Here is a 12,793-nt window from a genome sequence, read left to right on the forward strand (position 1 = left end):
CTGAATAGGAATTCAATTCGGAATAGAATTCCTAATTATTATCTCATTATATATCTAATATATTAAGGATAATAATAATAACCTTATTGGATAATAATAGGAGTATTATAATCTAATTAAAACTCCTAACTTATTTATCTCTTAATTAATTTAATTCATAATCCTAATCTAATTAGAATTAATAAAATCAAATTAATTATTCATGTATTTTACTACATGAATTTCGACCCCCCCTTTGGTCCATGGGCCTTATTGAGCTCAATTGGGCTTCCATCAATTAATTAACATCTATATCTCTTTTAGGTTCCAAGTCTTATGTGTGACCCATTAGGTTCTTATTGCTTCTAGCCGCATGCAACGTTATTAAATAATTTTCAAAGAATTATATTTAATCTTTGCATAACGGAATGATGTACAGAGTATGTGATTAGCAAGTTCGTAATCATTCCCCCAGAGCCATAAGAAGACAGGTTGATTCTGTCGTTAATCTTTCCGTATTAGTTATAGTATAATTCGATCCTTTATCAACTACATCCTTGAACTGAATCTTATGACTATGGATGATGTCAAGTCACATATAGCGAGACGTTCGTTTTACTTGTACAGGCCGAGTCAACTCAAATAGATAGGTTAAGTGAAATCTATATTTTAAGTCTTAAGCTATCACCTTGCAAGGATTTAGAGTCGAGTCTTCCACAAGCGATCCTTGGATGTATCTCCCATTTATTGGGAGTGATAAATGCTCAATCCAATATATAATGATCCCGCAATCACTTCCTGTGATACCCAACATCTACTGTTCATACCCCAGAGTCATCTCTGTTAAGGATCGTGTTACACCAGAGTCAAAGCATCACATTCCGTAATGCAGAATACCAATTAATATTCCTTTGAGTCTGAGGATTAGTTATACCTATTAATACCAATGAGATGAATAGGTGACAAGGATGAATCTACCCATCCTGTTATCTCAAATCGGATCCCCAATCCTAATGAACTACTTTTCATCAGATCCATGTAACTGTCCAGATATCTGTATATATGAAGCTTGTGAGATCAGCTTTCTGTCGGACAGAAGACATTGTTACATGCAAGTCTCAACAGTGATATATCAATCCTAAACATATCACTTGACTTGGGGTGGTTTTAAGCTTATCAGTTTATTATAAAGTTTTGTCTCACTTCATGCTTGTATGAACACTTTATAATCACTTTAAATAAACTTACGGATTTCCTTTTATTAGACTTTATTTAGTGCTTAAAAGGGATTGCCTTTATATAGTTATAAAACATATATCTCATTAAAACAAATGATAAAAAGAACAATTCATTTACATTAAGTTTGTATCCTAGAACAATTGTCTATAGGACACTAAACCCCAACAGAAGCTGGAACAAGCGTTTGGACGAAACCATAAAATAATTTGCTTGCATTTACAAGAAAGCAAGTGGGAGCTCTGTAGCATTTCTGATATTATATGTGGACGATATATTATTAATGGGAAATGACGTAGCTCTACTACAGTCGGTAAAGGTTTGGTTATCTGGTAACTTCTCAATGAAAGACCTCGTGAAGCAGCTTATATACTTGGTATAAAGATCTACAGAGATAGATCAAGAAGACTGCTTAGTCTTTCACATGCTACATAGATTGAAAAGGTGCTAAAGCGGTTTAGCATGCTTGAATCGAAACGAGGTAACTTACCCATGGTACATGGAGTAAAGTTAAACAATCATCAATGTCCTAAAACCGATGATGATAAGAAGTGCATGGCTGTAGTCTCGTACGCCAGCGCAATCGGTTCGATTATGTATGCTATACTATGCACTAGACCTGACGTAGCGTTCGCGTTATCTATAACGAGTCGTTACCAAGGAAATTCGGGAGACGAGCACTGGATTGACGTCAAAAACATTCTTAAGTACTTGAGAAGAACTAAAGATATGTTTCTAGTGTACGGAGAAGGGGATCTGAAAATAGAAGGATTTTCAGATGTAAGTCATCTCACAGATGAGAACGATTTTAAATCCCATTCAGGATACCTGTTTATCCTAAATAGGAGCGCGGTCAGCTGGAAGAGTTCCAAGCAATGAAGCGTAGCTTTCTCTAGGACCGAGTCAGAGTATATCGCTGCTGCGGAAGCAGCAAAGGAAGCAGTTTGGATTAGAAAGTTCATTACTGAACTTGGTGTGGTGCCTGACATTGTAAATCCTATTACACTGTGCTGTGATAACAATGGAGCCATTGCGCAAGCAAAGGAACCACAGTCTCATAATGCATCCAAGCATTACCTTAAGGGATACCACATTATAAGAGAAATTGTGGGAAGAGGAGATGTGAGAATAGAAAGAGTACCTACAGAGGACAATGTTGCAGATCCGTTGAAAAAGCCCTTAACCCAGAAAGTACATGATCGTCATCTAACTTCTACTGGGATAAGTTATAGAAACAATTGGCTTTAGTCCAAGTGGGAGTATGTTGGGGTTCAGTGTCCTATAGACAATTGTTCTAGGATACAAACTTAATATAAATGAAGTGTTCTTTTATATCATTTGTTTTAATGAGATATATGTTTTACAACTATATAAAGGCAATCCCTTTTAAGCACTAAATAAAGTCTAATAAAAAGGAAATCCGTAAGTTTGTTTAAAAGTGATTATAAAGTGTTCATACAAGCATGAAGTGAGACGAAACTTTATAATAAACTAATAAACTTAAAACCACCCCAAGTCAAGCAATATGTTTATCGCGGTTGAGACTTGCATGTAACAATGTCTTCTGTCCGATAGAAAGCTGATATCACAAGCTTCATATATATAGATATCTGGACAGTTACATGGATCCGATGAAAAGTAGTTCATTAGGATTGGGGACCCGACTTGAGATAACAGGATGGGTAGATTCATCCTTGTCACATGTTCATCTCATTGGTATTAATAGGTATAAATAATCCTCAGACTCAAAGGAATGTTAATTGGTATTCTGGATTATAGAATGTGACGCTTTGACTCTGTTGTAACACGATCCTTAACAGAGATGACTCTGGGGTGTGAACAGCAGACGTTGGGTATCACAGGAAGTGATTGCGGGATCGTTATACATTGGATTGAGCATTTATCACTCCCGAAAAATGGGAGATATGTCCATGGATCGCTTGTGGAAGACTCGACTCTAAATCCTTGCAAGGTGATAGCTTAAGATTGAAATGCGGAATTCTCTTAACCTATCTAATTGAAGTTGACTCGGCCTAGACAAGTAAAACGAACGTCTCGCTATATGTGAATTGACATTATCCATAGTCATAAGATTCAGTTCAAGGACGTAGTTGATAAAGGATCGAATTATACCGTAACTAATACGGAAAGGTCAACGACGGAATCAACCTGTCTTCTTATAGCTCTAGGGGAATGATTACGGACTTGCTAATCACATACTCTGTACATCATTCCGTTATGCAAAGATTAAATATAATTCTTTGAAAATTAGTTAATAAAGTTGCATACGGCTAGAAGCAATAAGAACCTAATGGGTCACACATAAGACTTGGAACCCAAAAGAGAGACATATGCTAATTAATTGACGGAAGCCCAATTGAGCCCAATAAGGCCCAATTACCAAGGGGGGGGCGATTTTATGTATGTTGAATACATAAATAATTAATTTGATTTTATCAAATCTTAATTAGATTAGGATTATGAATTAAATTAATTAAAGGATAAATAAGTTAAGAGTTTTAATTAGATTAAAATTACTCCTATTATTATCCAATAAGGTTATTATTATTATCTTTTATATTTAGATATATTAATAGATAATAATTAAGAATTCTATTCCGAATTGAATTCCTATTCAGTAACCTAATTCTATCTAACTAGGGATTGGATACAAGAGAGATTATAAATACCCCCTATGTGATTTTCGAAATTCACGATTGATTCCAGGAGAGAGAATTCAAACCCCCTTAGCCGAGGACGAGATTTCACCACTTCCATCCGTTCAATTGATTTTCATCTCTTTCTCTTTATACTTGATCTTGTGTTGATTAATTAGAGACAATCTACTTTGATTGTTATAAACGGTTGATTCTAACTTGATCTTCCTTTGTTTTGTTTTGTGCTCGGGAACTCGAAGTAAGAGTTGTGGGCACTTCGTTTGCAACGGTAGATAGAACATCTAAAAGGTATTTCTTCTTATCCCTCTTTGTATGAAATAACGATTAACGGATCTTAGGGTTAATGGAAATAGGTTAAAATTTTTATATTTCCGTTGCTATACGTTAGCCTATTTTCCTTCACAAAACACGTGAAATTCATCCATAAATCACCCTAAACACCAATGAAGATCAGAATTAAGGTCTTAAAAAGAAGTTGGGAGAGAGAGAAACACATAAAATCATTTGAAAGTCAGTAAAAGTGAGTGAAATCCTTGATTTTCCTTACTGATTCTCCGGGTAAACACCCAATTCCACAACCTCATCCTTTTGAGAAGCAAGGAAATGGATTAAATCAATCATTCGAGATCAATTATGCCCGGTTTAAATACAGATTCATCAATTTAGGGTTCCATTTTCGGGTTTCAATTGCAGTCCTATTCATCTATGTTCGTGAGTCTACCTCCACGCAAAGCCGAATTATAGCACCAAAGGTAACACTCTTAAGGGTTTAAAAGCATTCCATTAACTACACAAATTTTGTTTAATTCGTTTCGTTTCACTATAGTTTCAGAGCTAGTAGTGGTGTTCGATCGACACTGCTGTAGAATTACAGAATTCTATATTCGTCTATTTTTTCCAGGCTGAGTTTATAATTTCCTGTTTCGATAAATTTACATTCAATTAGGCGTAAATAGGCGTATAAATGCTCAAACACATAAAATGAGATTAAATACAGGTTAAAGGGTATTTTGGGAATACATGTTAAATATGTTAGAATAGGTATGTAAATCACGGATTGAATGCATGTTGATGTGATTGGACAATATGATCTGAATGAGTCCTACTTGATCGAGTCTGGCATCATCGATAAATCCAAAAGACGGGTCCTAATGTCCCACAACTAATATTTATCTGTCTTGCAGGTTTAATAGCTTTAGTTCTTAGGACTAGACTGATTGTATAAGTTTTTTTTTGCAATTTTGAAATGTAATCTATTATTCAGTATTCATTTATCACTTTTGTGTACCGAATGATTTTAAACTGAAAAATGAATTAGATTATATAATGATATTCTAACAGAAGTCAAGTCTATATATTTATTGATCAAACTCTTTAATCATTTAATTCACGAACCTAACTCTGAAGAGATAGCATAGTGCGAGACCATATGTCATCTAATTTATATGTTCTCGGATATTAATCACAGGTGGCGATTCTGACATATCAAATTAGCCTAAAACATGATAAAAAAAGAGGTAAGTAATGCATGCACAAGAAGGGACACGCCAAACATCGTCCTTAAAAAATGTTAAGTGACGGTGTATTATAAAAACAAATCTTTCCAAGTAAAAGGACCGGCCGCTCACAACAGTTACATGGATTGATATGAAAAAGTACATATACATTAAAGATCCAACATGAGATCCCGTATGGATAATCTTTCTAGTGCCATTGGTTGTGATAGTAGGTATAGATTATCTTCATACTTAAATAATCATCATTATGATCTTGGATTATGAATTATGATACTTTGCGTTTGTTTCTTATACACTTGAGAAAGTTGTATCTTAGACAATGATTGGGTATCACATGAAGTAATTGCAAAATAATTGAATGATAAATTAAATATTCATGACTCTCAAAAGATGAGAGATATATCTCATGCCTCTTGTGCATGGCCGGTCATAACAATTTACAGGCTATAGACGAAATAACAGATAAGGACCCCTTTAATAATAAAAAAATTGTACGTAAAAAAAATTTAAAATATATTTCAATATACAATAAACAAAAAAGTATTTCATTAATAATTGTACGGTATGTATTATTACGTAAACTAAATACATTTGTTTATCCAAAATAAAAAAATGTATTTCACAATTTCTTTAAATTAACTGGTAATATATATTGAAAAAATTAATTGGACCTTCTTTAAGTCTAAAATATTAATTATTTAGGTTATTTAAAGTCTAAATAATTTTAATATATGTGTAATTTTTTAAGCAGAAACTAATAAAACATATATATATATATATAAACCAAAATAATACAGGGTAAATTACACTCATGGCTACTGAACTATATCTATTTTCACATTGTGGCCACCGAACTTCAATTCTTCCCGGTATGGTCATTGAACTTTATACTTTGTTACACCAGTGGTCACTGTTACCGTTGACCACCATTTTTCCACCTTTGACTTCCATTTTAACCGGATGTCTCTCTCCTTCTCCCTTCCTCAATTATTTTATACCCATTTTACCCTTATATATATATATATATATATATATATATATACTCTTCTACTTCCAACCTCATCACCATTTATTATTACTTAACACCTAATTTAGCATCCAAATACATATTTTTATATATATCTCAAGGAAACTCTATTTTAACCTTTTTGTATTGGCTTAATATATTTTATTTTAATTAAAAACTATATTAAAAAACAAGAGGAATAAAAAAAACACAAACACAAAAATAAAAAAAAAGACATTTTTTAAGACCGAGCCTGTGAAAAACCCAGTTTCCGGCCATTATCTTATCCTACTTCTTCTTTTGTTCTTGTCGGCAACCGTCTCTATCGCAGACTTAACAATAATCCTTCTCACCTGTCGATTTTCTCTCATCTCTCTTAGTCGGCGAACGAAGATTTTTATGAAAAAAAAATTGAAGTGGACAGATTAATTAACAGGAAGAAAAGGAAAAAAGTGAGTGGAAGGAGGGAGACACGGAGGATGAGGAGAGGAAAAAAGGGTTGCGGAGCGGAGTTGTCACTACCGACCTAACAGAGGAGAGGCGTTGTTGTTGCCGCCTCACGAACTGACCGGAGAAGGAAATACAGACCACTGGATTTGAACTCCGGTCACCGCCTCTCACTCCCCTTGCTGGACACCGTTGTGACCATAGTTCGCCGGAAACCGTATCTTCGTCGCCAAATCAGAAACTGATTTTCTGAAACTGATTTCTGAAACTCGCATATAAAAATGGGTAAAATGTGTTTGATGACCTGGGAGAGGGGTTGAAGATGAAGGGTGAAATGGAAATTTTAGGATTCAGAAGGGTGAAAGGAGAGAGTCAGCCGGTTAAATGGGGAGTCAACGGTTGAAAAACGCTGGTCAACGGTCACAGTGGCCATCGGTGTTAAAAAGTGTAAAGTTCAATGGCCATATCAGGAAGTAATGAAGTTCAGTGGCCACAATATTAAAATGGGTACAGTTCAGTGGCCATGGGTGTAATTTACCCAAATAATACATATATAGTATACACAATTATTCTCAATAAGATGTTTATTATGTGCAAGGCACGTGAAACAAATGAAACTACATTAAGTGGTCAAAAAACTCTATTAAACTTATGATCATAAAATTCAAGAAAAATTGTGTTTTGCCCAATTTATAAATACATTGACGTGATTTTAAAGGTTTGTAAATAGAGACGTGTAGTATGTTTTGTTTACAAAACAAATTATCTTAAATGACATTGTTAAATTCTTATTACAAACCAAAGACATTTTTATCTTAAAAAACTATATATCTACCTATCGATAAAACACAGTCCCCCCAAAACACCGCTCCCTAATCAAAATCGTATAGCGGATATTTTGCATTTTTTTTTACTAATTTTACAATTTATGAACTAATTGATACTTAAGTTCATTTTACACGACTACAATTTGATTTGGGGTATGTGTTTCGTCAATATGGTAAATGTAATTTTTTTAAAAGATAAAAAATTTCTCGATTACCATCAAAACGTGATGGTGTAATTTCAAATACTTTGTTTTATAAAAAAAAAAAAATATACCATAAACCTTTATTACAAACTTTTAAACAATATACCCATATTTATAGATAAGACAAACCATATATATATATATACAAAATTTATGATCATGAAATTTGTAATCACAAATTTTTTTACCACTAAGATTAAGTCCCCTAGTTCCATAAAGGATTTCACTTATTAAGCTCGGGGTCTTTTACTAAATTTTTATGGATCATTAATATTCAATAGAATTTTATATTAAAAAATATAAAAATAAATAGATAGATTAGAAGGGTGTTTTTTCAAAAAAAATTAGAACTGTGTCAATTTTTCATAGTTAAATAAATATAGGGAAAATTACACAGAAATTCGTCTTTTAGAAACTATTTACAACTATGTCAAGTCATAATTCTGTATTATGTGAAATTAGTAAAATCAGTACTTTTAATATATTTTAAGGATTAAAATTTATAAATTAGAAGTCTAGAATATATTTTTTAGGGTTTATGATTTATGAATTGGAGTCTATAATTTTTAAATTATAGTGTAAAATTATAATATATAGAGAATAATGACACATTAAGGATTAAGTTTGGTGATATGATTTAGTTGTAATTTTGTAGTTAATTATGATATTCATGTAATTGACCCTTAAATATATACACTTGATATAATGAAATGGTAAAAATTGAATCTTATTACATTATATTTATTTTTTCAATTTTAAACTAATATAATAAGAGCGTAAGTGTAGATGTACTACTTGGTCAGCCTTATTTGCGGGCCTGCTTAGGCCCATTAGTTTCTACAATTTGGTTTATAAGCTTGTGTACGAAGTGATTTTGAACTGTGTAATATCAACCAAACGCAGTGTGCCTTTTCTCTTTTTGAAATATTTCATGTAGAGATGTGAAGGAAGAAATTATTTTGCAATGCATATCTACTTTTGGTAGATACTTTAATAATAATAAAATGATAGGAGGCAATAAAGAAAAATAATAATAATGAGAATCTCCATGGGCCTGAACTCAGAAAGAAAAAGATGCTAATAATATTCCCCTCCATATTCGGATTCTCAATCTCTGCTCATTTCTAGCATCTGCTTATTTTGTTACTTAATAATCTCCTTCCTTATACTACATCTCAACATTCATCTTCCTCGGATCGGATTTCTCTGTCACCTTCCATACCATACCAGAGGCACAGGTAACTTCATTTCATTTCCCAGATACATACTGTCATTTCTCTCTTTTCTTTTTTTCTTTGATTTTGCATATCTCCATTAACGATATCTTTTCATGAATTTGATTTATTCCTAATATCACTTTATGATTTGTGTTTCTGATTGTTTCCTTAGGAACCAGATTTTGCTTCATTTTCAGATCCTAATCATTCTCAAAATACATAATTCAAATAACAAGAAACATTTCATTCAATCAAGCATCCATAAGAATATCACTTCTAGTTCATGAAAATCAAATATGTACATCATGATAACAAATTCCTTTCAGCTTAAAGAATTCTTTTAATTCCAACAAATAAATGCACACTAATCTTTCTAACAATCCACTTCCGGATTTTGTAAAATTCAATCAACTTTAACAACAATACTTCAGAATCCTTTCCAGGCATTAAGAACTTCATGGAAAACTTCAGCTATCAAATCCCTGTCAGCACATTGCATAAACACATTGAAATCATCCCGAATATCAAATATCTTACTGAACTTCACCAAATATCTCATGCAGCTCGTCTTCAGTTTCGGTAACTGATACAAGGATGCACTTTGTAGCCTCTCAAGCACATTCTTTGTATCAATATCCTCCAAAAGACTCTCATGACATGCCTCCTTCAAGTCATCCATATCGTACTTATCGGCTGCTCCGAGAAGTGCGAGACGGTGGGTCAGAAAATCCTCATGTTGGATGCTTCCGTAAATGTAATTCAGAAATGTGTGACAGGCTTCAATTGACATATCAGAGATATTTATGGTAGACAGTTCTTTTTCTTTCAAGTCATGAGCAAACATGCTGCGGAAAACAGGTGATCTTGCAGCAAGAACAGCACGATGGGCTCCGATGCTTCCATTGGAAGCATTGATCGTAATGTCCGTATGGATGCTTTCGGATAACATTCGACTAAAGGATGAAAGAGCTGTAGCATTTGATCGCTTTTTTGCAACTCCTTCAGCCCAGATGGAGCAAGGTTCTCCGCCCTGTATATATTTATAGATTGAATCCCATACGTTAAAATTGAGGTAAAGAACTCTTCCAATTATTAGATTTTCCAATCATGCTAGATTTCAATATAGTAAAGTGAAATTAACAACACTAATCGGGTTTTCTATATATGTAGGTAAATAAACAGGACCATCATATTCAGTAGTCTTTTTGAGGAAAAGTATAATAATTCTTCTGCATCAGCCTAATGGCCAGAGAAGCAAGATGGGGAAGTTAGAGCATACGTCTGGAGATGGTGTCTTTAAATCGAGAAACTCAATGTCGATGATGAATTTTCCTGTAAGTGGAACCTCAATTTGCCAAACAAAATCCTCACTATTCTTGAGCTGCTTATCTGTTATCTCTGCAGGCACATAAAAACAGAATTATATAACATAAAATTGACAGTTCAAACAATCAACATACATGACAGAAATCTTGATTAGAGATGATTAAGAAAATATAGAAGGCAATTCTTATTTCTCGGGTGAAATTGGATCAACACTCCAATTCAAATAACCACAGGTACCCATAACAGAGTAGGAGAGCCCCAAGTTAGGCCTAAGTTCAACTTAAGAGTCCCCTAATTGAAGAATCACTTTGATTTAGCTATAGACTAATCATAATTAGTGTACAATAAAGATGATGTAATCCTTCCAAATGAAAGAATTCATAGAATTGAGAAATGGAAATGTAAGATAGTAGTTACCTGGGTGAGTGAAGGCCTTTCGATCTCCAACAGAAGAAACAACTCGAATAATGAAAGATGCAATTGGGGGAGTGCCTCTAGTGAGGTTGGATATCTCTGGGAACAATTTAACAAATAGCAACCTGCTCTTCTCCACCGATATATGCCTTTTTTAGTCCAATCCAAATACACACAGAGTCAGTTAACAAAAGAGAAACAAACTAGGCAACAATACAAAACTCATTCTAGGATATTTTTAGCAAAGAAACAAAATTTGTCAGAAACTGAACAATATTATTATGCCCATCCTGTTTATGAATTAGACCATAACTGATATCTTATCTACATCCAATAAAATACAAAAAACGCAGTTGATGATAATATTGATGAAATAGAAAAAGAAGAAAGGATCTGACCAATTCCAGTTGCCGATCTTGAAAGGATCGGATTTGCGGTAGGTACAGGAAGCAAGATTGTCTATCCTCCATTGAGCGAGACGACACGTAGTTTCAACTTTATAAGCAGAATCGCTCATCCTAGCGAAAGCGAGTGCCCCAGTGATTTCATTGATGCAATCGAATATCCTCCCGTCCAGAAAATAAGCACTTGCCTTGCCCAGGTTTATTAATTTTTCTAACCCACATGAAAATTATCCCCCCAACCCAACCCACTATTCTTCTCTTATTCTTCTTCTTCTTTCACCTTCTCATCATCATCATCACTCCCACTCCTACTCTCGAAATGAATAAATTTATTGTTTATGCGCAAGAGAATCAATCAATATAAATATAAATATGAAATCTCTGGTTTGTTTAAAAAGGTTTCCGGCACGCAAGGGCAGTGGTGTTCTCTTTCGTTTACGCCATTGATAGTGAAATACGAAGAGAGAGAGAAAAGGGTGATGATTTGGTGAGGGTTTGTTGGCTTACAGTGCACTTAAAGGAAGGAAATAGGGTGAAAGCATAGATTGTCTTAATTAAAGATTGTTTCTAATACATTAATGGAGACAGGCATATGTGTGTGTACGTGTTTGGGAGGAAAAGAATTCCCCTTTTTCCTTTTTTCTATTTTGTTTTGTAAAAATGGGTGCTTTGACGCAAAGTATCTTATTCTTACTTATTTCCAAGCTTAACTCAATGTTTCACTTCCAATTTTAATTCAACCAATTGGATTGCTTTTCATTCCTTCATAACGCACTAGACCAAGACTTCTTTATCTATAAAACCGGATTAAAATACCTAAAAGGTTATTTGGGATAATATTAGAGACTCTTTATAATCAAATGCTTAAAATAACCTATTCCAACAATATTATCACACTGTAACAAAGACAATGAAATGGATTCTTCTATTACAAATCCCTTCAAATTATTTATCCAATTACGACTTAAAATGCACTGTAATCGGGCTCATTATGATACCTTAGATACTATAAGAGTGGTAAGAATTCGTGCATTTTATAGAGATTTTTAAAATGATAGGACAATAGATTCATGTCTCGTCTCTTTAAAAGGAATGAGAAAGTGGTGTATATTTATTTTTAATTTATTAATTAAGATTAAATTAAATGAAATATAAATTAAATAGCGTTTGAATTATTCGGTTAATGGATTGAATAATTAATCCGTTCGAAATGAAAATGTGTTAAATCCATCTAAAAGATGAATGATTAGAGTTAGAGTTTTATAGCCTAACTAGGCTATAAATAAATAAAACCCATCTAACCCTAATCACAAGCTGATACACAAATGCCTCCTCCCTCTCCTGCACCACCCTCCCTCTTGGTCTCAAACATCAGCTTTAATTTGCAGACTCACTGTTTTTACCTCGTGCTTGATAACTACGTGGGAGATTCATGACTGTTGACATGAGATCGCGGTTAATCTGATTCTTTTGCTACTTATCTTCCCAACAGGTTAAGCTCTACAAGAGATAAGCCTTAAACTCGTATTTGTATTAGGA

At 33.5% G+C, this 12,793-nt stretch overlaps 1 protein-coding gene and 1 long non-coding RNA gene across 2 annotated transcripts; one reads left to right on the plus strand and one right to left on the minus strand.

The window, feature by feature from the left end:
• Positions 1–8,996: 8,996 nt before the first annotated feature.
• On the plus strand, positions 8,997–10,498 carry LOC136218742 (uncharacterized). The gene is made up of 3 exons (XR_010683919.1): positions 8,997–9,131; positions 9,674–10,182; positions 10,281–10,498. It is a non-coding gene; the product is annotated as an uncharacterized lncRNA (long non-coding RNA).
• On the minus strand, positions 9,334–11,985 carry LOC136218741 (BTB/POZ domain-containing protein At1g55760). Its single transcript, XM_066005815.1, has 4 exons — positions 11,249–11,985; positions 10,854–10,999; positions 10,390–10,508; positions 9,334–10,140 (listed from the first exon to the last, which is right to left on the minus strand). The coding sequence occupies exons 1-4, from the start codon at positions 11,365–11,367 to the stop codon at positions 9,538–9,540; spliced, it is 987 nt and encodes a 328-aa protein (XP_065861887.1). The 5' UTR covers positions 11,368–11,985; the 3' UTR covers positions 9,334–9,537.
• Positions 11,986–12,793: the final 808 nt, after the last annotated feature.

The sequence above is a fragment of the Euphorbia lathyris genome, chromosome 2 (genome assembly GCF_963576675.1).
Source record: "Euphorbia lathyris chromosome 2, ddEupLath1.1, whole genome shotgun sequence".
Taxonomy (NCBI): Eukaryota; Viridiplantae; Streptophyta; class Magnoliopsida; order Malpighiales; family Euphorbiaceae; genus Euphorbia; species Euphorbia lathyris.

What these genes read in the sequence shown, in the direction of transcription:
- LOC136218741 (XM_066005815.1), bottom strand. Translation starts at nt 11,367, where the DNA reads ATGAGCGATTCTGCTTATAAAGTTGAAACTACGTGTCGTCTCGCTCAA. An exon ending in AAGATCGGCAACTGGAATTG is followed by an intron (nt 11,000 to 11,248) that starts GTCAGATCCTTT and finishes GGACTAAAAAAG; the next exon opens with GCATATATCGGTGGAGAAGA. An exon ending in TAAAGACACCATCTCCAGAC is followed by an intron (nt 10,141 to 10,389) that starts GTATGCTCTAAC and finishes AAATATATACAG; the next exon opens with GGCGGAGAACCTTGCTCCAT.